At 46.2% G+C, this 24341-nt stretch overlaps 1 protein-coding gene across 4 annotated transcripts in view; it reads right to left on the bottom strand.

Annotated features, from left to right (window-relative positions):
- The window catches only part of PXYLP1 (2-phosphoxylose phosphatase 1), a 63844-nt gene that overhangs the window by 3567 nt on the left and 35936 nt on the right, over positions 1 to 24341 (bottom strand). For all 4 annotated transcript variants that reach the window (XM_023192133.2, XM_023192135.1, XM_023192134.2 and 1 more), the window contains 3 exons: positions 12930 to 13088; positions 11940 to 12066; positions 4001 to 4140 (listed from right to left, as the gene is read on the bottom strand). In XM_023192133.2, the coding sequence (XP_023047901.1) occupies positions 4001 to 4140; positions 11940 to 12066; positions 12930 to 13088 (426 nt within the window). The remainder of the gene's footprint in view (positions 1 to 4000; positions 4141 to 11939; positions 12067 to 12929; positions 13089 to 24341) is intronic.

Here is a 24341-nt window from a genome sequence, read left to right as displayed (position 1 = left end):
TCTGGGTCCTGCTGTGAATGAAGAGTGCTGAGAGCAGAACTGCCCCAGGAACCCAGGAACTAAAGGCTGGAACAGGCTTTAGCATTTCCAAGACGCTTTGCAAAAAACACGCACACCGTGAGAGACAAACATTAAGATTCTGTGTCTCGCCCTAGTTCACTGCTGGGCCTATTTCATTTGGTTAGGCCACATAAAGTTAGAGTGCTTACTGTGTGCCAGGGCTTTCTCATTTAATCCTCAGAAAAACAAAAACCCAATGAAGAAGGTATATTATTATTATTATCCCCATTTTCCTTATTTTATCGATGAAGAAATGAAGGCCTTGAACCATTCACAGTTAAAAAGTGGCAGAGCTAAAACCCAAGGCCCCATCTGGTCCTAATTTTATGCTCTTAGTCCCTTACATTTTCATGCTGAAACACTAAGTTCTAGCTATTTAGGGCTTCTTATACTTGCCAAACATAGCCTGCATCTTCATGGCTTTGTTCATACTGTTCCCCTTTCTCTCCCTAGAGAAATCCTCCCAGGGCCTGGCTCCAACACCACCTTCTTTGTAGTGCTTTCCTTCATCTTCTCCCTGGTCAAATTAATAATTCCTTCCTCTTCCCATATGCTGCTGGACCACAACGACATCAACTGCATTTATTGGGAGCCTCTCATATGCCAGCACTGCACTAGGCACTCTACACATGCTACCTCATCGAATTCACCACCAGCCACTGGGAAGACAGGCTCTCCCCATGCTACAGGTCTGTCTGACTCCAAGGCCTGTGTTTACTCTCTAAGGCCCTGCAGTATCCGGCATTACAGGCAGTTGTCTCCACACGCATTGTGTGCTGCAGCTGCAGCCTCCTTTAGGACAGGCAGGAGGGTCCTATTCATCCTGCTACCCCTCTCACGCTCAGCAGCTGCCAAAGCATCTTCAACAGGGTAGGCACTCGTGAGCAATCTTATCTTACATAGTTACTGTGGGCTGCCATAAGTGCACCAGGGACAAAAGCTGTTTACAACAGCCATGCATTTTTCATGATATTTAAAATAGAAATAAAAGTGACCATTAAAAGAGAATGAGGAAATAGGAGCAGACAGTATTACAAAAATCATTTCTAGAGTAATACTAATTTAGAAACAATGACAATGATAGATGAGTGGAGAAGAAAGATCTGAATGAATGATTAGGTGTGTGAGGACCAACCCCCCAGCCTCTTCTCAGGTAGCAGCTCCTGGATCCAGAGACTGGCACCCTCACCTCCTGTTCTCTGCACAGTCACCCTGACCTGTTAGCCAGGGCTGATGGATGCTAACCCCTAGGACCTCAAGGATTCTCTCTCTCTCAAGAATTTGGATTTGCAAATTCGTCTGTGTATGTGTGGCTGGGATTGTAATTCTGTTGATAGACACAGCAAAAAATCAGAGACAGAAGCAGGGACAAGAGAGCTTTTTTACTCCTGGTTCCAGTCTCTAGAGGTCTGATCAAACTCTTGGTCTTGGAGTCTGTGAGTCATTCCTGAATCCTTATAATAAATTTCCCTTTTTCGCTTGAAGTGGTTTCTGTTATTTTTAACCAGAGAGTCTAACCAGCAGTTCTCAGCAAGAGTGCTACTGCCTTCAGACAGGGCTTGGGGGTGGAGTTATCACAATAATATGGGGAAGGGCATTCTTGGCACCTGGTGGGTGGGGTCTGGGGGCTAGATAGTCTCCAGAAAGGACACGTGTCTCTGTCCCACAAAACTTTTTTTTTTTTTTTTGAGACGGAGTCTTGCTCTGTCGCCCAGGCTGGAGTGCAGTGGCCGGATCTCAGCTCACTGCAAGCTCCGCCTCCCGGGTTTACGCCATTCTCCTGCCTCAGCCTCCTGAGTAGCTGGGACTACAGGCGCCCGCCACCTCGCCCGGCTAGTTTTTTGTATTTTTTAGTAGAGACGGGGTTTCACCCGGTTAGCCAGGATGGTCTCGATCTCCTGACCTTGTGATCCGCCCATCTCGGCCTCCCAGCGTGCTGGGATTACAGGCTTGAGCCACCGCGCCCGGCCCCACAAAACTTTTGAATGCAGCACAAGACACTCCATCACGTACAAAACATATTTGAGTACTTTAGCCTGTAGAATCTAATTCTGTTTTTTTGTGTCTGGAACACAAAACCATTTTTGAATAATATTAACGTTGGCTGAATTTTCCAGAAATACAATATAAATTAAGGAACATCTACACTTTGTTTTGATCAGAATTTCAGAAAAACCATGTCCTAACATGTGGTATTAGAGTCACCAATACAGCATCCATCAATCATCTGCATTTGTAGCTGTCAGAGTCACATTTATGTACAAGCATTTGAAGATTTCATTCTATTTTCTAGTGTAGCTGTTCTTTAGCATTTATACTGAGACACATATAATTAGGTAATAAATCAGTTTCTTTTTGTTTGTTATAGCTGGGTACCCTGGTATGACTTTTAAATAATTAACTGCATAGAAAGATTTCATTCATTCATTCATTCATTCATTCATTCATTCATTCATTCATTTATTGAGACAGGCCTCATTCTGTCACTCAGGCTGGAGTGCAGTGGCATGATCATGGTTCACTGCAGCCTTGACCTCCCCTGGGCTCAAGTGGGTCCTCCCACCTCAGCACCTGAATAGCTGGGGCTACAGGCACGTGCCACCATACTTGGCTAATTTTAAAAAATTGTTTGTAGAGACGGGACTCCACTATGTTGCTCAGGCTGCTCTCAAACCCTTGGGCTCAAACGATTCTCCTGCCTCAGCCTCCCAAAGTGCTGGGATTACAGGAGCGAGGCACCATGCCTGGCTGGTTATATTATATTTAAATTTCACTTCATGATAGTTGAGGGAGATTGCAAAATAGTTAATTGTGTAATCAAAGAGGGTGTTGGATCTGTTAGGATGAAAACCCTTGTTCTAAAGTAATGCATGTGGAACTAATTGCCAAAGGCTTTTGACACAACTCCTTAGCCATGGCTAGTCCTCCAGAGGCTTCAGCTTGCTCCACTCTGTCACCCAATATCATTCCCCCAGTAATAACGGCAAAACCTAAGAGGGCCAACTATAGGACATGGACCTTCCCCCCATCCCCGCTGAGGTCCTAAGAGGCTGATGCAACATGAAAATAGAACATGGTCAATGGGTCTTCCCAATTCACCCATAAAGGCTGGTGACCAAGTGAAGGTCCTCTGAGGTTCCAGACTGAAGAATCAGAAAACTGAAACCTCTTGAAGGACCACCTGTTCCTCTATTTCCAGCAAAGATGACTCCACAGTTAACTCACCAACCTACCCTGACGGTGAACTGACTGCACATGGTCTGACTAGGACTGCAGAGGGAAAGCTGCGCTTCCGTGAGAACTTAGCTCAGCCAAACAAACTCCAGGCACAGGAGAAATGTGCCACGCATTTTCCTCCCTGAGGTCTTGTATGTGAAAACCTATTAGACGTCTTGTTAGAGACATCTGAAAACATGAGATTAGTTAAATAAAGGATCAATTGCCCATCCAGAGTGAAAGAATATGGAGCTATCACAAATGATGTTGTGCATAAACAGTTATTCATAGGGAAATATTACCAAAATGTGTTGAGTGGGAAAGTGGGTTATGAAATAGTGTGTTTAGTAAGATGTGTACACGCATAAGCACAGGAAGAAGGGTTACTCTTAAGGGTCTATTTCTGTGGTGGAATTACGGTTGCTACTCTTAAAGGTCTATTTCTGTGGTGGAATTACGGTTGCTTAAACTTTTTCTTCCTTTTACTTGTCTTTCCTAATTTATCTTCATGAACACGTATTGTTTTTGTAAGAAGGAGAAAGGTTCTAGTTAGTTTTGATAACTCTATGTTTGTTTAGAGGCCCTGGTGAATGAGCTCCTCGCAGAGCCAGTCCTTGCTTACCCCTCTGAGCTGCACAGCACCCCGCCCAGGAGAACTGCTCGGAAGGTATGCAAGCAGACGAGCGGGTGGGGGAACCCCTGAGCACGTGGCTGTCACACATACCTGTCTGGGTGAGCTCTCCCATCTCACACAGCGGGTGATTTGGGTAAAGAGGCAAGGAGTTCAAGGGGCTTTCGAAAGAGGCTCCGGATCCTTTTGACATGTGACTAACGAAAGCTTCCAGTTTTGGGTGATATGGTTTCCTAGAGAGATGATAGAGAGAGTTAGAGGTCAGAGTGCTACAGAGGAGTCCAAACAGTTTCCAGCTTCAGCGAGCCAAATCCCACGTGTGTCGCGGCCTTTTGCACCCACAGTAACAGGTACCGGCTCAATCATTTTGCAATTCCAATTTCATTATTTCTCGACCACTGACACTGACACATGAAATCCCCTCTGTGAGGTCGGCCGGAGTTCCCAACCTCTGCTGAACTCAGTACTGTGGGATTCAGCTTCGCCGTCTACCTTCCGGCTCCCCAGCCTGCACTATCTTCCAGGCTTGCTCTCTGGGAGGTGCCAACACCCACTCAGCAGTCACGCCTAGACTGGGCGTCGTCCCACTCTCTCCATTCCCTGCCCCTGCACATGTTTTCTGCTCCCGATGTCTTGTAGATTCTTCCTCCTGGTGCTTTTCCATCCCCTTCTCCTTCATACTCACAGCTACTACCTGGGTTCTGGCCTCAGGCAGCTTTTGTCTGGCTGGCAATGGGCTCTTTCTTGGTCTTCTTGCTGATTAAGCATGCCCCTCTAATAATCTTGCCTTCTCCACAGCCAGAAGGATTGATTTCAAAGGTAACTCTGACCAGTCACTACCCTTCTCTATCACCACCTTCTGGAAGGGCCCACACACAGCCTGTCACTCTGTTCTGGCCCCGCCCTGGTACTCACTGGCCCTCTCTACCCTACTACTGTGCTCTGGCCACACCAAGCCAAAGGCCTGCTTTCCTCCAACACACAACGCGCCTCATTCTTCAACACTTCCACCACTTTCCACAAGCTATCCCTTCCTCCTAGAAAATCTACCCTATCCTTTACCGAGGTCGCCCATCATCCTTAATTTTTCTGACCTCTGAAAAATCTTCCTTTAGGAAAATTGTTAACTGAGTAAAATAACCAGGATCTCTTACGATTCACTCCACATTTTGGACATACAACCTCTCATTTAATATAGGGTAATAATAAATGTCAGAAAAAGTTTATATATGAGATCTGAGAGTATCTGTATTTCTGCCACAAAGTATATGTGGTAAATCTTTCTAGTCAGTAATATACAATTACCCTGAATAATGAAATGATCTATGAATATAAACATCTTTTCTTTGAATAATGAAGTAGCCTATGAATGTATATACATTTTCCAGCTGAAGAGAAGTGGACAGATAGAGTAGTTCATGACTAAATTCTGTAAGAATCAGCATGAAAAGAAGCAAAGATAAACTGTTCTTATGGCAAACCCCTGCTGTCTGAAGGCCCAATTACCTTTGAAAGTGCTTTAAAAATGGCTGCCAAAATGAGTTTATTATCTATCAAAAACACAAAGCAAAAAAAAAAAAAAAACCATATTTTAAAAAATATGTTTTTAAATTAGAGAATGCTAATCCAGACATGTAGTATAGTCTAATAAATCACCCTGGATGGCTAAAAGGAGTTATGCCTTTCCATAAAAACAGGGTATGTTATTTTGCCTGATGCTAAAGCACATAAATGTTTGCAAACTGGGAAATAAAATGTCCAGACTGACAATGAGGCTGCCAAGAGTAATCCACATAACAAAGGGTATCCATCAACAGGAGTCAAATGTTCTGCGCCAGGCCATTATTTCAGGTTGGAGATTTTTTTGAGGATCTGAGAAAGCTCTGCTGCCAATTTTAGAAATGGAATTTCACAACTGGAAGTGTTTGCTGAGATGACCCAGGTTTTCAGGGCATCTGACTGCTTAATTATATCTAATTGTATTCATTCCAATGATTTTTTATTTTTGTTTTGTTCTGTTTTTGTTGTTTGTTTGTTTTTGTTTTTGGCATGCAAAGATGAAGACTCATGGAAGAAAAACTTCATTTAAAGAATAGCTAACAGGTCGGGCATAGTGGCTCATGCCTGTAATCCCAGCATTTTGGGAGGCCGAGGTGGGAGGATTGCCTGGGGCCAGGAGTTTGAGACATAGTGAGACCATGTCTCTACAAAAAATACAAAAACTAGCCAGGCATGGTGGCTCAGGCCTATAGTCCCAGCCACTCAGGAGGCTAAAGCAGAAGGATCGCATGAGTCCAGGAGTTAGAGGCTGCAGTGAGCTGTGATCATATCACTGTACTCCAGCCTAGGTGACAAAGAGAGATCCTGTCTCATAAAAAAAAAAAGAAAGAAAAAGCAAAAAAAGATTTGACAACAAATGGCTCTATCTTTTTAGTGGAAAGTGGACCAGGTAACTCAAGTCCTGGGCCTGGATCTGACCACCCAGGCCCTGTATGCCTGGTCCACTGCTCCATCCCTGGAGCCCAGAGGGTGCTTAGCACACAGCAGATGTTCCAAAAATATATGTGAGTGAATTCAACTGTGAAGTGTCCCATCCTTGGATGCTTCATGAAAATAACAAGCCTTCCATAATCTGTAGAAATGAATACGATAAATTCCCATACTGTTTGTTAAAATATTCAGATTTTGATGAAAATATAGTCAGCCCTCCATCTCCTCAGATTCTGCATTGGAAGATTTCGACTGTGGATCCAAAAATATTTGGAAAAAACCCAATAAGAAATAACAATACAACAATAAAAATAATACAAATAAAAAACACATTATAACAACTATTTACATAGCATTTACATTGTATTTGGTATTATAAGTAATCTAGAGATGATGTAAAGTACATGGGAGAATGTGCGCAGGTTCTATGTAAATACAACACCGTTTTACATAAGGGTCTTGAGCATCTCAGATTCTGGTATCCAAGGAGGATCCTGGAACCAATCCTCTGTGGATACCAAGGGATGAATGTATAAAAACTAAAGGCTACTGTGGATGAGACTAGTGTACTAGTTGCACACTAAAATCTATCCTCTTCTTAAGAACTTGGTTAGATCCTATTTCTGAGGTCCTGAAATGAGGTAAAGCCACATTCACCAATAGAATGCCACTTCTGGGTTTAGGCTTTCTGATCATGAGTATGCCCACTTCACATCCTCTTCCTTCCTTCCAGCCATTATTTAGGCATGGCACAACCAGGGTCCAACCATGTAGCCATCCCCAGGGGATGGTAGAAGCAATAACCTGGAAGAAACCTGGGGCGCTGAATGACCAGGTGGAGCTGACTAGCACGATCTGGAACACACATTTCAGACCTTCACATGAGGAAGAACTAAACTTCCTTGTTATTTAAGGTAATGCATTCATGAGTCCCTGTGCGACAAAATAAGCTTATAAAATAGGGTACCCTGACTAATGCAGACATAATTATATCCATGAAAATAACTTTTTCTTGAGTAAAAACTCATATTATTATGGGCTCATTGAAAATCTTCTTTCATAATGAAAACTGGAAGAATCAAAAGTGTTACTATCTTGAGTCTTCAAGTCATTCACTTTGGAGTCCTTATTTTCACTTTTATATGCAGTATTCACATCTATATATGCCACAAAGTTTGAGGCTGAACCCCAAGGCTAATCTACACACCCATGGGAAAATTCATTGTTTATTTAAAACCTCAGCAATGACTGAGTTCTGCACAGAATGTTAAGGCAAGCAGAGGAGGCAGACGACCAGTGACACTGTTACCAGAAAACACAATCCAAAAGAGCATACCTAGCTGGAAACTGGAATCACACTAGATTTTTAAAATTCATGCCAATTAAAGAATTTATCATCTTACATATTAATAACATGAGGTTATGAAAAGATAAGCCCAATGTACTTTTCTTAGTCTTTAGCTTTCTGGACCTTTTGGCCTCACTTGATGTGATGCATTGCCCTGCTTTCCTCAGCTCTCATAACATTGCTCTCCTGACTTTTCCCTGTTTGCAACATCCCTAGCCCCTCTTGAAATCCTTTTTCCTCTCTGAGTACCACATGCTGGTGTTTCCCAGGACTCTGGTTTTGGCCCATCCCTCACTTTTCAGGTTCTGTCTGTAATATAAGCCCACAGCTTCAAATGCCATCAGCATGCTGAAGATTCTCAACTAAACCTCTCTCTTCCAGCAAACCATTGCCCCTGAGCTGCAAAATTATATAGGCTAGGCTGGCTCACACCTGTAATCCCAGCACTTTGGAAGGCCAAGGAGGGTGGATCATGAGGTCAAGAGATTGAGACCATCCTGGCCAACATGGTGAAACGCTGTCTTTACTTAAAAAAAAAAAAATACAAAAATTAGCTGGGCGTGGTGGCATGCACCTGTAGTCCCAGCTACTCAGGAGGCTGAGGCAGGAGAATCGCTTGAACCTGGGAGGCAGAGGTTGCAGCGAGCCAAGATCATGCCATTGCACTCCAGCCCAGTGACAGAGCAAGACTCTGTCTCAAAAAAAAAAGGAAAAAAAATTATACAGACTACTACTGACTAGAAACTGTCTCTTGAATGTTTCATGACAGCTCAAATGTAGCACCAATGCCTGTACCAACTTCCCCCCATACCTCCCTTCTGTGTTCTCTAACTCCAGGGAGGGGTACCACCACCAGCCAGACACCCAGTCAGAAACCTGGGCCCCATCCTGCCTGTCTTTCATATCCATGTTCAACCTGCCACCAAGTCCTATTGATCCCACCTTGTAACCTTCTCTAAGACCCATCCACTCTCTCCATCTCTGCTGCCACTTTCTGAGTTTCAGCTGCCATCATTTATTCATTCAACGAACATTTAATCACACCCCACTACTCATTTGCCAGTCACTGTCCTAGGCACTTGGGATGCAGGAGCAGTGAACAAAAACAAATAAAAATATCTGCCCTCAGGGAGGTTATATTCTAGCCTGGGGAAACAGACAATGCACAATGAACACTGTGTGTGTGTGTGTGTGTGTGTGTGTGTGTTTGTCTGGGTTAGAAAGTAACAGATGCTATGGCAAAGAGAAGAGCAGGCTAAGGGGGCTGTGGGAGACCAGGGTGGAAGGAAGAGCACTTTGTCATTTTAACTGGAGTGTTCTGAGTAGGTTTTATTGAGAAGGTGACATTTGAGCAAAGACTTAAAGGAGGTAAGAGGACTAGTCACAAAGCTATCTGTGGGAAGAGGCTTCCAGAGACAGAAACCAGTCTATGCAAAGGCCCTGAGGCAGCATACGGTGCCCGAATGTGCAAAGAAGAGCTAGGAGCATCATGGCTGAAGCAGAGTGAGCAAGCATGAGAGAGCGGAGGGCAAGGTCAGGCGGGTAAGGGGTGGAGGAAGGGCACTCAGGCCTTGTGGGGCATTTTAAGGACGTGGATTCTGATTCCGAGTGAAGTCTCTCCTCTGGATCACTATCCTAATAATACCACCACTAGCTGCCACCAGCTTCAAGTTCATCTTCCACACTATGGCTGTCAGCAATCTTCATCTTTTCATCCCTTTCACTCCCCGGCTCTCTCGCTACCTTCAGGCCTGGACACACTCCCCTGCTAGGTATTCAAAGCCTCAGATAACCTCGTTCCCACCCAGTTTTCCACTCCACGCTTGAGCCTGTGAAACTAACTTTCTGCTCAAGCCTGTGAAACTAACTTTGAGGGCCCCAACGTACCACGCTGTCCGCCACCTCACGCTGCACATGTTGGTCTCACCGCCCAAGGGGCCATTCAGCAGCAGCTGCTGCCTGACTTACTCTTGCACACCCTTCTGGTCCCTTTCTCTGTGTGGCCTTCTCTGATATGCCACCCCGTGTCCACCTCCCTGCCCCAGGTTGGGTCAGGCTGCCCCTCTTCTGGCTCATGCCCCCTAATATGGCACCCAAATTACTTCCATTTCTACTTCTTGCTCTTCTTCTATTTCTTCCTCTTCTTTCTCTAATGCTGCCACCACTGCTGCCACCTGTGCCAGCTACCATTCATGGAGGGCCGCTGTGTCCTGGGCACTGGGCCTGTCTCTGCAAAGGTGCTGGGCTCCCTGAGGGCAGGGGCAGCTCCAAGGAGTGGCCTTTCTTCTGCAACCCCTCAGAAGCCCACTCCCTCCCTCACTGTTCCAGCCCAGCCATACCCTGGTCTTATTGTGGCTCACATCTGCCCAGTTCTTCCAGCCTCAGGCCCCCCCTGCACTTGCTGCTTACTCCATCGGGAACGTTCTGTCCCCTGGACCATCACAGGGCTGGCCCCCTCACTTCACGTAGGTGCCTGCTTATGTACTACCTTCCGGTACCTGGCACATGATAGAAGCATAAAACTAAAATTTGTGCAATAAATGCTGATCAAAGTGAATGTTTTCTCTTCCTTGGATGTAGAAAAGCATATTTAATTCATATTTATGAATGCAAAAAAGCATTTACTAAATATGGCATATAAATAACTGATAACCTTAATGCTGGCTAAACGTAATACTATGAGGGTTAAAATAGCACCTTCCTCATAAAGCACATGGCATTCACAAAGAGGCAGCTTCTACTACAAAGGCTTTGAGAGTCGCAGGGTGTGTCATCATGGATGGAAACCCTGGGGCAACAAACTTGTGGACTGCCAGCTAGTGTTTGGCTCAGCTCACTGCACCCCGCCTGCTGGCCCCAGTATTCCGTCTCACTAGACTAGAATAATGGGCATGCTCCAGGGTGCACCACCTTTTAGGGGGTCACAACTTTAGTAATTTTTAAAGCTGAAGTAGCACCTGGAAGGACAGCAGGTATTGCTGGTGACCCAGATCCCACAGTCCTGGGGGAGTCAGCAGCCCAGAGAGGGTCCCCTTCACCGGGGTTCCTGCTCACTCGTCCTCTTAAGTACCTGTTTATAATGATGAGTCAACTATTACTGTTTTTAAAGATTACATTAATTAAATGATATTAAGTAACAAAATATGCATACTCCACCCTCTTTACACAAAGGATTTAAGGTGGCTTCTAAAAATACAGAATCTTCAATAAAATAAAACTAGGCAAAGGAAAATGAGGGCAGAGGCAGCCAGGCCAACTGGTCCCTAGGAACTGAACCTCTCAAATGGGAGCGCCAAAAATGGCCCCATTAGAGGGTCCTGGCATCACTGTGACAGGGGCCCTGCAAGATGAGCTGCCAAGTGTCACTTTTAAAGACCAGCCCTGGCTGTAGTGAGGTAAGCCATGACTCCACCAGGCTCACCCTCCTGGGGCAGGCTGGCACCCCAGAAGCATTCCATCAAAATAACGTCTTCCCCACTTCCTTCATCTCCCGACCTCATTCAAGAAACTCTGCTAGAATGTTATGTGCCTCCAGACACATTTGCTGAGGTCTAGCCCAACATTTTATTGCTAACTATGCTTCTAATTTTAGGGCCATGCCATTTCCATACAATTTCCACTCTCTGTTCAAATATGTTTCATCCTAAGAGCTTTCAACCAAGAACAGGCTGCCTCTACTCCTTGAAAAATTAGAAGGGTAAAATAATTCTTACATTTATATAGCCCGGCAATTGCTAACGTGCATTTGTCTGTGTCATCTCACTTACTCCTTGCCCCAACCTTGCAGGGGGAGCCTTGTGATTCCCCTTTCAGAGGTAGGAGGCTGAGGCTCAGAGGACACTAAGGGGCTTGCCCGCTGCTCTGAATGGAGCAGGTGAGCTGGGGCGGAGGACTGTTAACTCAGTGCTCGCTGTACGGTGTCCCAGCTGTTTATTGAAGTGAAAAACATCAGGGTGGGAGGGTGAGCCTCAGACTGGCCTGGGCTCAGTATATCTGCTGTGTTGCTTCAAACAGGTGTCCCTGCCTCCGTCTTTTCAACTGTATAATGGCACTCACATGTAGGACTGCTCTGAGCCCAGGCTCCTGCAAACAGTATGGTTCACCAAGTGTAGGTCACTCACCTATCCTGTCATTCTCCATCCTACAGGATATAACAGATACTTGAAAATGACTTTTAGAAAAAGTGCAATTTACCTGTTAGCCACCAGAGTGCAGTCAATTTCTGGTCGCTTTGTTTTGGGAATGACATACAGTGGGTACCTGTCTCCGTGGCGAATGAACACATGCACTGAGACCAGCTTAAAATGATGCGGGGCATGACCTGTGAGAGAGAAGCACATTGTCTGGTTATCACTCAATAGGTGTCAATCCTTTTAGAAGGGGGCCAAGGGGATGACCTGGCCATGTTCGTGCCGGGAATCTGAGTGGGAGGCAGCAGGGGCCACCATGGGGTTGCAGAGCCACAGTGAACGGGCCTTGGCTGCCATGCCGGATGGGGGCCACTGAACAGTCTTACAAGGCGGAACAGAGGAACGTGAGTAGGCTGATTATGTCCCAGACCTCCTGGAAACCATGGGAGGCCAGTGAAATGCGGGCACGACTACTAATGTGGCCTCATTCACAGGCACAGACCAGGGAGAGATCCATGAAAATACTAGAAACAATGGTTTCTGCTTTAAATCTTTCATAAGACAAGAGAGGCCATAAAGAGATCAATAAGGATTCAACACTATGCTCTGATACACTTTTAGAAAAGCAAAACTTGTAGAAATTGCCTCACTTCTATGGCAAGACGCCAGCAGGACATCCTAAGTCCCAAGAGGCTACCCTGAAAAGCAGAGTGTCTCAACGTGCTGCGCTAGTGCCTGCCAAGGCCACCTTTCTACCTTGCTGCTGTCTCACTGAAGATCATGATGATGGCAAACATTTGTGGTGAGTTGATTGTGAGCCACGTGGTATGTTCAGAGCAGTTACTGAAACCTCCCCAGTCCCAGGCATAAGTCCTGCGAGTTACTCCCATTTTATAGAGGAGAATGCAAGGACCCAGGAACTCATTCAAGGGCACAACCTGGTGGCAACTGCAGCACTTGGGTCCTGGCCATCTTGCTCCTTACCGCTGTGCAATGCTGCTGGAATAACTAGTCCCCAAAGGGGTGTCTGTCCTGGCGGCACAGTCAGGCCTACCTTCCATGCTGCGCTCAGCCACGCTGGGGATGTTGCAGTACAAAAGAGCTTCGTAAACAGGGTCTGTCACAGGGGGCTCCGTCACAGGGTCGGGCATGATTCTCTTTCGACTCTTGCTACTCACTCCATTCTTAGCTGTTGACACCGGGATCAGGTGGACTGAAATGAAGCAAGGCAGGTTGTGATGCATAGTTCCTGGGGTGCCAGGCCAGCTGCATGGCCCAGTGCAGGGCTGGATTTCACTTTGAGGAGCTATTCTTGTACTGAGAATCAGGGTACACTTCAGTGGAGCAGAAATCAGCTTCCCATTCGAGAAGGGCTTCTGAGCCCCAGTGTGTCCTGCCCCTTCCTCAGTGCCACTACCCTCTCCTTGCCATCTACTCAACACCAGGGGGGCCTCCCAAGCAAAGGGGCCTCACTCAGGGCAGTTGGAGGAAGAACTCACACACTAACTTCTTAGGACCTGATTACCTCTTCCTAATGCCCTTCAATTCCAGTAACAACAAGGAGGAAAACCATCATCCTTCATTGAAGACCTGCTAGGTGCCAGATGTGGGTGTCTGACATACCCCATTTATCATCATCTGCTTTATGCTTTGTGGGCCTTCAGAATCACTCATTTAACCCATGAGAGCACTTTACAGAAGAAAGCCAACGACCAAGGCATGTGTGGTGGGTGAAAGCCTGTCTCACGCTCACTCCTTGACTTCAGGCCAGCTTCCCTGTCACTGTCTTGGGGTGGCATGTGTGGGTCCTGCAGTCTGTGTGCTTGTCCATCTACCACCCTCATTCCATTAGTGAGCTGACCCTTCGCCACCACATGTGGTCAGGCTGGACTGTCAGTCACAGTGTCCCTACCCTCTGGCAGGGGTGGACATGTGACCAGAGTTAATAAGGATAGTAATGGGGCAACTGGACTCCCTTTCCTTGAGACGGGTGACATATAGACAATAGAAGAGGTGCTCTTTTTCTTTTGGATGCTAATCTGTAAGAATGGAAATGTGGGGCTGCTCAGCCGTCTAACCCTTGTGAACAGCCTCTGTCTCAGTGGTCCCGTATCTCTCCATGCCTAGGGAATGTGTCTGTAGCATCATGGATCCTCTACAACTCCCAACACAGTAACAGTCATACTTTCAGCATTCGCCCATTGAGGGAAATACATGAAAATAAGTGTGCTCATAGATCTATTTAACTTCTAAAAGGTTTATTAATCACCATAATATCTATACATACACACGAACAATAGCTAAAACAGGGACCAACCACCAGCCTAAATCAATGTAAATTCCCTAATACTTCTACAAATTCTTCTGCATAAATATTTAAAACTTCCCTTTGGCAAACAGATGCCATAAACAAAGATAAAAGGCAGGCAACACACTGAGAGAAAAATATTAGCAACTAACCTAACAAATGATTAATATCCAAAGTCCATAAGGGCCCCTACACCTGAAAAATCATTAAAGGATATGAACAGGCCAATTGCAGAAAAATAAATACTAATGGCCAATAAACACATGAAGAGATGCTTAAGATTAGATAAATATAAAACAATGTGGTATTATTTTTCATAATTAAGTGTATTCATGATTAAAGAAACAGAAATCAAACTGGACTATATTAATAATTTTTCCTCATCAAACTGGCAAATCATGTTTTGATGATAACACTCAATATTGGGAAGGGTGTGAGAAGTGTGAGAACCTGACGCTTCCAAACACCGTAGGGGGGGTGGAAATTGGCACCTTTCAGGAGTGTTTGGCAGTAGCCATCAAAATGGAATATGTGTACTATTCCATTTTGTGTACTATTCTGTGCCTTGGAATCCATTCTGTATGTATAAAGATAGCGATGCCCACACACACAAATGTAAATGTATGGCCAAAGAGATTCCCTGCAGTGCTGTTTGTAATAACAAAAAAGGGAAATAACCTAAATATCCATTTCTAGCAGAACAGAATGTTATGTCCCTGCTGTGGAACGTTCTAGCCCAGTTAAAAAGAAGGGAAAAGAATCAAAGATAAATTAAGTGAAGTGAATACACCAAGTCACTGGCTACTGATATAATCTTCTTTGTGTAAAGAAAAAAAAACCATAAATGCATAAATATACAGGGATTGGTTTATTACGTAAATGCACAGAAAAAATGTCTAGAAGGTTATCCATCATAACACAGCAATGGTTTTCCGCTGGGGAAGGATGGAATGGGGCGTGAGAAAGTATTTTTACTTGTTTCATCTATTCGCACACACATATACGTACAGTCAGGAGTTGTGTAACAATGGGGATGCACTGAGAAATGGTCCTTAGGCAATTTTGTCATAGTGTAAACATCATAGAGTGCACTTACACAAACCTAGCTGGGAGAGCTTTCTACACACCTAGGCTATTTGGAACAGCCTGCTGCTCCTAGGTTACAAACCTGAACAGCCTATTACCACACTGAATGTTGTAGGTAGTTGTAACACAATGGTAAGTACATGTGTATCTAAACATGTCTCAACATAGAAAGAATACAGTAAAAATATGGTATTATAATATGGCACCACTGTCATATATGTGTTCTGTTGTTGATGGAAGTCACTATGTGGTACATGACTATATATATTTATAGTGAGCACATATTAATGTATTCTATATGTATAGAAATACATATTTCTGTATTTCTATGCTGTCTAGGTATGCATTGTTTTTTTTTTTTTTTACAGTGAATATATTTCCCATCATTACTTGCGTTACCAAAACAACAATCAGAGAGATACAGAACTGGTGATTCACCCACCCAACATTAGCCCTTTGGTTGCTCCTAGAGCCACTTTCTTTCCAGTAGTTGGAAGGTGCTAGGATGACTAACACAGCCCAGGTGTTCAGAGGGAATTCACTACAGGGAGATTAGCACAAGAGCATGGAAATATAGAAAAGTGCTAAGGCAGTCTCTTAGGGACCTGGCCCTTCTGACTGGCTCAGTCCTTGATTCTGCTCTTTTGTGAAATATACCAAGTCCTGGCCCCTTGGCCATGCCTGTGGGCACACTTCCTTACGATCTGGGCCAGGGAGAGAAGCAGCTAAGGAGACAGCATAATATGAGTGACACAGAAATGGAGGGGTACAGGTGAGGACAGTGGGTGTCCTAGAGTGCCCACAGTTTGCTAGTTCATCTGTAAGCACCCGGGGTGAGGCCTGTTGTGGCTGCCATTTGGGAACCATGGTGGTCGGGTGCAAACGACCCACCCATGACCCAAGGAAGCAGTGGTTTGAAAACCACAGATAAAGATCAGAATGAGACCTTCCGTCCAGAAAGATTTTATCTGCTGCTTCCTCTGGTATCTGGGCCTGTCAACCTCGTCCACTAGTTCAGAATGTGAGATCACCCTGTACTATCTGTGCCTCCCTGAGTCACCAGGACATGGCATCAGTCCACAAGGGGCTCTCCCAATACCAGGCATTCAAAACAGGTCCTGACCCATAGAAGCTGTGAGGAGAAGTCTCCCCAGCTCCATCTTGACCCCAATCCCAACCTGGTTCTCATTGTTCTGAGTTGTTCTGAGTCGCCCCACCCCACAGGATGTTTCTCATCTATGCTCTGCTGTTTGCTGGCAACTCTACCCTCACTCTTTGCTCCTGAAATCTGGCCAACACTGTAACTGGTCCTAGGGATCACCTCCTCCAGGAAGCCCACCCTGAATCCCCAGACAGTTCTCATATCCCTCTTCTATGAGCCTGCCCAGTTCCTGCTGCCATCATGGCTCACAGCACAGCATATGCAAGCAGGGGTGTCTCAGTTTGTCACCCTGCCATCAAGGGCTGGGACTGTGCCTCTTTCACATTTACGTCCCCTGCTGACTGACAGAGGATAGGTCTTCCAAATATACCTGCTCAACTGGGCCAGACGCTGCGCTCCATGCTTTTGAGGAAATATTTCATGGACTCCTCATGTGGAGCACTGAGGGTTGCTGAGCCAGTCTGGGGTGAGGGGCATCCACGACAGGTTTCCCAGAAGAGACACCTAGCTGGGCCCGAAAGGCTGATGAAGCTGGCTGTGTGGAGGGGAAGAGGAGAGGAGCAGAGGGGAGGCTGTGAAGCACAGCCAAACACGGCAGATGAGGGTCAGCAAGCTGGCTCAAGATATGCCTTGGGTCCCGTAAGGCCTGGTCAGGATGGCCTCACCAGGGTCGATGTACAGGCTGGGCTCCAGAAGGAAGGCTGGGAAGGGGCCTGGAGGAGCAGACCCCAGGCTGCAGGCCGCCTCTGCCCTGGTGTGGTGCTACTCACCACATCAGCTCTTGAGGCTTGCCCTGATCATCTAGATAAAGGGAGCTGAGGGACAGACCCAGGGGCTGGGGTAGACACTGCTCCAGGACACTGCTCCTCCCAGCAGACTTCTCCCAGGCCCCCCGTGCCTCTAGCTGTCCTGTGGGACAATTAGAAACTCTGCTGACCTCAAGCAGATGACAGCAGCTCAGATGTCACAGGGCAAGAGAAAGAGGCTGTGGGGGCGTCAGAAAGAACAGTGGGCAGATAAATAGATGGCAGGATAACGAGTTTCTTTATGTAGGTGGGAAAACGCATGAATCTAAATGAGTGCCCTGGGGCCACTGTGCCACCAGGACCAACATTAATAACATGATATGAGATATCTTTTACTGATGATTAACTCTGTACCAATAGGCAAGCAATTTCTCTGTGGTGTGATTACCAAGTAGAAGGGCACATTTCCATAAGCTACCTTTGGAAATGAGCCTCTCTTTTATGGTGGCATTCTCTGCTCATCTCATCTACGATCACTTTCCTCCTGTCCACACATCTATAACCCTCATGTGTAAAGATGCCGATAAGGTCGCAGTTTCAAAGAAATGGCAGAGAACATGACCTCTAAAGCATCTCCTTGGGACCCTCCCTCTCAAAAGCAACCAACAAATTTCTTAGAATCATGAGTAAAACAACCAGATGCCATCCTATGCAGGCTCCCTTCCCACTACCCTTCCCCACCCCATCTCCCAAATACACAGTGGATGACTCCGTGTGTATTACCAGTAAACAGTCCCATAGCTATAGCTAGGATGCAAGCCAAACTGATCCTCTCTCTGCTTTTCCCAGCTTTGGATCTCAACCTAGAGTTGTATCCATCAGCCAGACAGTAGACCTCAGGCAGAGGCAGGTCAAGGGAGTTACCCAAAGTCCTTCAGCCTGTAAGCCCAGGCCTGCTCACCCACTAAGCTTGGTATTCATGCATTTGTCCATCCGGCCATCCAACATGCATGCAGCACATGCTGGGGATTCTTCAGAGAATAAAATGAACAAGGTCTCTGCCCTCACCGGGTTTACAATCCAGTTGTGGGGGACAGTCAGACATTAAATAAGAAAAGCGGGGGAGAAAGCACATGGACCATAAGCAGAAAATAGCCTTCTCAGTCACCGGGCCCCCTGCACTCCCTGGTTGCCAGTTGGGGCGTGCAGGTATGGAAATGATGCAGTGAAGATATGGATACAAAGGAAATATTGGGAAGTTACCAGAGATGATGCCTAATACCGGGTGTCAACTTGATTGGGTTGAAGAACACAAAGTATTACTCCTGGGTGTGCCTGTGAGGGTGTTGCCAAAGGAGATTAACGTTTGAGTCAGTGGGCTGGGGAAGGCAGACCCGCCCTTCATCTGGGTGGGCACAGTCTAACCAGCTGCCAATGCAGCTGGAATATAAGCAGGCAGAAAAATATGAATAGAGAGGCTGGCCTAGCCTCCCAACCTACATCCTTCTCCCGTTCTGGATGCATCCTGCCCTTGAACATCAGACTCTAACTAAGTTCTTCAGTTTTGGAACTCGGACTGGCTCTCCTTGCTCCCCAGCCTGCAGATGGCCTATTGTGGGACCTTGTGATCATGTGAATTAATACTTAATAAACTCCCACATATATATATATATATATCCCTCTAGAGAGCCCACGAGTTCTGTCCCTCTAGAGAGCCCAGGAATGCTCAATAACAGCTTTAAGCAAAACATGACGTAATCAATTAGACTTTGGTTAGTAGCCAACACTAGAAACTTGTCTAGAGACATGTTTCATCTAACGATGATTTGCTCATTTTGATTTTTGTTTATTCCATTGATGGTCCCCATGGAATAGAAAAAAGGAGGGAAAAGGTCAGGGTCAGAGTCAGATCATAAGAGCACAGGTTGCTAGGCCACAAGCCCCTGTCTGGCCTATGAACCTCAGGGCACCTTAGTTATCCCTGAAACTCAACAACCCATAGGGGCAGCAGATAAAGTGACAGCCAAGCATCTGCTGCCAGCTCATTATCTGGGAGTCACTTTGACTTGCACAAGGACACACCAGTTTCTTTCCCATAGGGTGCCAAGCCAACCTCCCTGATCTCCAGGTCACCTCCCTATACCAAGGCTCTAGGATAGGGCTGAGGACAGAAATCTACCTGCATATGTGGCCTTCTTCGTGCCTTAGGAAACTGCTGTATGCAAGCTCCTCACAGGTGCCTTGAAACTGACTTTAATGGAGCACAAGGAAGGGCCCCATCCCTAGGTCAGCTCATCTCTTCCCACTTCCTTCTGTGGAGACAGAGCCATCCTCCTTTGGGAGCAGCTCCTCTTCTCATGCCAACCCCATGGCCCGGTGGGGGGTGTCATGCTGCTCCTCCAGGACCATGTCTCCACCGTGCTAACTAGCCCAGGGATGGGGACCTGACTCTAGGCAGCTGTGCCCATAAGGGACCTTTCCAGGAAAGACAGGCTGTCCCATGTGGAAGACACTTCTGCAGCGGCACTCAGATGGCTTCCAAACCCCTCCCTCCTGCCATCCCCATGCTGCGTGACAGCCAAATCACCTGATTACACAGACACCTGGCAGATTACAGCTGGGTATCAGGGACCCAGAGTTTCCCGGGAAATGTGAGCATGATGAGGCTAAAGTGTTGGCTCAGCTCTGTCTCCATTGCTGTGGGCTCACCTGCCACACAAGTCACCCCACTGACTACACCAGCAAAGAACCTCTTGGGGCCAAGGTCCAGCTCCACTATCTGTTTTCTACCTTCCTAGCTCCAGGGTCTGCCTTGTCCTTTTTGGGACTTCAGCACTGGGCTAGTCACTTCCTTAGGGGATTATAGTTACTTTTTCCTCGGAACTCCACTGAAGTCCGTCCTCAGTTGCCCCTGCTACCATGGTTCTGAATGCAGGGAGGTAGCCTGGGGCTGGGGGCTGCAAATGAGCTATAGTATTACAAAGATGTGAGTTCATGCCCTGGCTCTGTTACCTCCTAGCTGTGTGACCTGGGGCAAGTATCCCTGCTCTCTGTGCCTCATTTCTTTCATCTATCAAATGAAGGTGATGATACCTACAGATCAGGGTGGTAACGATGATGATGAGATACCACGTGTGAATGGATTCTGGTAAGGAATCAATAAATGCTATTTTCAATTTTAAAAAAAGTTAGCGGGACATAGTGGTGCATGCCTAGAGTTCCAGCTACTCGGGGGACTGAGGCAAGAGGATTGCTTGAGCTCAGGAATTTGGGGCTGTAGAGCCCCCTGATCACACTACTGCGTTCCAGCCTGGGTGACAGAGTGAGACCCCATCTTATAAATGAATGAATGAATGAATGCTATTTTCTACATCCATCCCCTGGATGTGATTATTCCTGTTTCTTGCAGGCTCTTAAAAGGCACTCCCTTCAACTTGGGATCTGGAAGGGATATTAAACCCCTGTGTCCACCCCTTCACAAAAGCACAACCAGTCAATCTCCCTTCTCCTCTCGGCCACTCCAGTTTTAGCAGCTTTTCTGGCTCCCTTAAATACATTCAGCTTATCTGAGATAGTGCCTTCTCATAAGCTAAAACACCCCCAGTCCTGCCACCTAATTCCTCCAATTTCCTCTCCCAGATAAACCGAAAGTCTCTTGAATTCTCTCTCTCCTTCACTGGTCTGCCAAGGAATAATGACTCGCTCTGTCAATTCCCACAATTCCCTTAGTGCTCCTCAACCCACTAAATTATCTTAAATGTCCACCCTGTCTCTAACCTGTACTGAATTTTAAAAGTGCACTGTAACTGTCAAATGAAAACCAGAACCACAACGAAGAGCCCACAGTTGTTATCTGCCTCTCATCATCTGCTTTTAAAGGCCGGAGTGGGAATCATGCTATACAGGTGAAATGGGAGAAGTCAAGCCCACATTTGTAGACTTTGAGACACTTGGTTTTACATAAATGAGATTGATCAAACAGTTGATTCCGCTTTTCCCATTTTGTTCTATCCACTTTGAGCCGCAATACACCAACCTTTCTTGTTTTCCTCATTCTTAATGTTGCCTCATGGTAAACCACATTAGGTAAGAATTTATTAAGTGCTTCTGATATGCCTGGTAGCATTCAGGGAGCCGGAGAACTCAGCAGAATTCAGGGCTGGGCATATCCTATCAGCCTGGAGCTCTGCTCCCTGGGCTATTTGCAAGCTCTATCTCCTCCCTCCCTGACCCTTTCCTCTGACATTTGCCTCCAGGACCTAAGTCCACCCATTGCTAGGGCATGGGGGGCCCCCCTGTGGCCTTGGCTTGAGCCCCAGTTGCAGCCTCTCAGAGGGTTCGGGAAACCCCACACTCTTCTGGGAGCTGCTGGTAACTGGCCTTACCCTAACAGGGCCATTGGATTAGATGATGCCAACACCAGACTCCAAATTAAGACAGAAGCTAGAAATAAGAGATTTCCAGGACAGGCCTCCAAAAAGAACCATGAAAAGAACCTGTCTCCTTAACCTTTTTGGGTCATGAAGGTTATGACCCTCATCTTTGAGAATCTGATAAAAACTATTGATCCTTATCTCTGAAAGAGTACCTTAAACACAGTCTTGTGAATTTGACTTCTGGGGGTTTTCTGGATCCCTGAAACCCCATGGGACAATGCAGAAGTCCACAGGTTCAGGCTAAGAACACAATGTACCTGGAAACAGGTTTTCAATTCCAACACTAAAGAAGAGATGAACACATTTTCTTTTTTCAAAATAAAAAGGAATCTTCAGGCTTCATAAAAACATGAATTCATCCTAAAATAGTCATTCAACACTAAAGTATAAAAAGTAAAGGAAAATCACCCATAAATCCTACCACCCAGAGAAGAATATTTTAGTGTATTTAAGTATCCATGTGCCCTGCCAGAGGCTACACATGTGCTTCTGTCCCTGCTCTGGTGGGAATGGTGACAGATGGTCACTAAGGCCCAAGGACACTGTTCTCTCTCCCCAAAGGAGCAAATAAGTTTTCTGTGTCTCAAAGGTCTGCAACCTACTGAGGCCACCAAACCAGCAAGCTGTCCTCGAGGGTGGGTAGGTTGTCTGCCTTCTCTGTAAAGGCTCAAAAGAGACAGCCAGGCAGGTGAGAGGCTGTGGGGAGGCCACCTCAAGGAAAGAGAGAATGTGGCCCAGGGTGGGGCCTGCACTCTCAGGTATCTGGACAGCCCACAAGAGCTGGCCCACCCTCTGGTAGATACCTAGGGCTCGTGTGGACAGGCAGACCCCTGGCCAGTGGAGTCCAGCCCCTCGGATGACACAGGGAAAAGAGAAAGGCAAAGAGAGGCAAGAGGTGATGCTGAAGCTCCAGCCACATAAATCCTAGAGAGGGGCCACGCATCCTATCCATCTCCCCATCCTCTCCCACCTGAACGCACCCCTGAGCTGTGGCTCTGAGGCAGAGTGCATCTGCAGTGTGTGTGGCAGCCACACTGGCAGGAGGGCAGGATGGTGAGGGAGTCCCAGAGCTCTCTCCCAGGTGCCTGCCCTACTTCACCCTCGTGTACAGGATTTAGATTCTGCCCTTGTAGCCTCTTTTAGATCAGCCTCTTCCTTCCCTCTCGCAAGGTGAGGCTGCTAGTACGTGACAGGGCTCTGCCTCTGATCAGGATCCACTTCATTTCAAGGTGGGCTTCCTCCTTTTACTGTCATCAGCATGGGGCCAGAGCCCTGTTGCCAAGACAACAGGGAGTGAGTGGGGTCTGTGCTGGGTGGCTTGGCTCAGCGGGCGCACACTCTGCCTGTCAGACTCCAGCTGGCCTCGTGCTCTCCCTGCAGTGGGTACAGCCATGTAAATCCTGTGGCTTTCTATTCTGTTCATCTCTTCAGTGGATCTTGGAGATCTACAGGCACTCTCCTGAATTCACTGAATACTTCTACTGATGCTTTCTATTTTTACTAACTAGCCATGATAGTATTTGCTCTTGCTGACTCAAGACACACACACACACACACACACACACTCTCTCTCTCTCTGTCTGTCTCTCTCTCTCTCTCCCCCTTGCCCCCATATAAAGGTTCTATTTTTACATTTAATATATTATGCACAACCTTCCAAGTCAATAGAGACAGGTCTATGTGATCACGAGGTAATGGGGTATTTACTGTTGTACCAGTTGGTTGCCTTCTCCTTTGTTTCCTATTATAAATGATGCTGCAGTGAACATCTTTAAACAGATATCTCTATCCCCTCATCTAATTATGATAACAACTTCTTTAAGATAAGGAACTAAGAAGAAGGAAGGGAAGAAGGGAGAAAGGGAGAGAGGGAAGGAGGGAGAGACGGAGGGAAGGAAGGAGGGAGGGAGGGGGTGAGGTCATTATCTAGCTCCACCCTGAAAGAAAACTGGAAATGATCCACAGACATAAATGTGTCCATTCTCAGCTTGCAGAAGAACCTGCTACATGATACTCTCACCTTCTCACTCCAATGCATCTACAACATGAGCTTAAGAAATTGTGACAGTAGCTTATTTGTCAGATTTAATTTTGTCACTCATCTATGGTGGGGTTTTTTTTTTTTTTTTTCACCTGTAGATATTTAACTCTGTGTGACAACTGGACATAAAGTGTTCTGAGGAAAAGCAAAATTAAAACTCCCAGAAATCAATCAGAAAGTAAAATCTTTAAGAAAAGGACCAAAATTAATTTAAAAAACCCACAAAATTTAAAACTTTGGTCACAGTGATGAGATGGCGATATGACAGAACTCTTAGGTTAAAAATGTAAACCTTCACTTTCAATTTCTCATACTTTTGTCTCCAGCTCAACATAATAAAAGCCCAGGAGGAAGCGCACTGGGGCTTTTAGAATAGAGGACACAGGACGTTAGACCCTGGGCATTCTAAGGGCTTGCATCCCCAAACCTTTTCCATGAAGCATACTGAGATCTTCACGCATCCCCAGATTCAAACATACCACTCTGTGCTTTTCTCCATTGAACGTACACAGGACAAAGAACAGAGGACAGCCACCTCCCCTGGCTGTGTGGCAGGGCCTGGCTTCCTCAGCAGCTGAGCACCTCACTCCCCGTGACTTTCATCCAGATGTGTGCCTCAGCAGAATCACTATCACCATGTACTACAGATCCCAGGGGTCTCTGCAAAGAGGCGAAACCACAAATGCT

The sequence above is a fragment of the Piliocolobus tephrosceles genome, chromosome 2 (genome assembly GCF_002776525.5).
Source record: "Piliocolobus tephrosceles isolate RC106 chromosome 2, ASM277652v3, whole genome shotgun sequence".
NCBI classification, from domain to species: domain Eukaryota; kingdom Metazoa; phylum Chordata; class Mammalia; order Primates; family Cercopithecidae; genus Piliocolobus; species Piliocolobus tephrosceles.
This window is presented reverse-complemented; position numbering and strand designations above follow the sequence as displayed.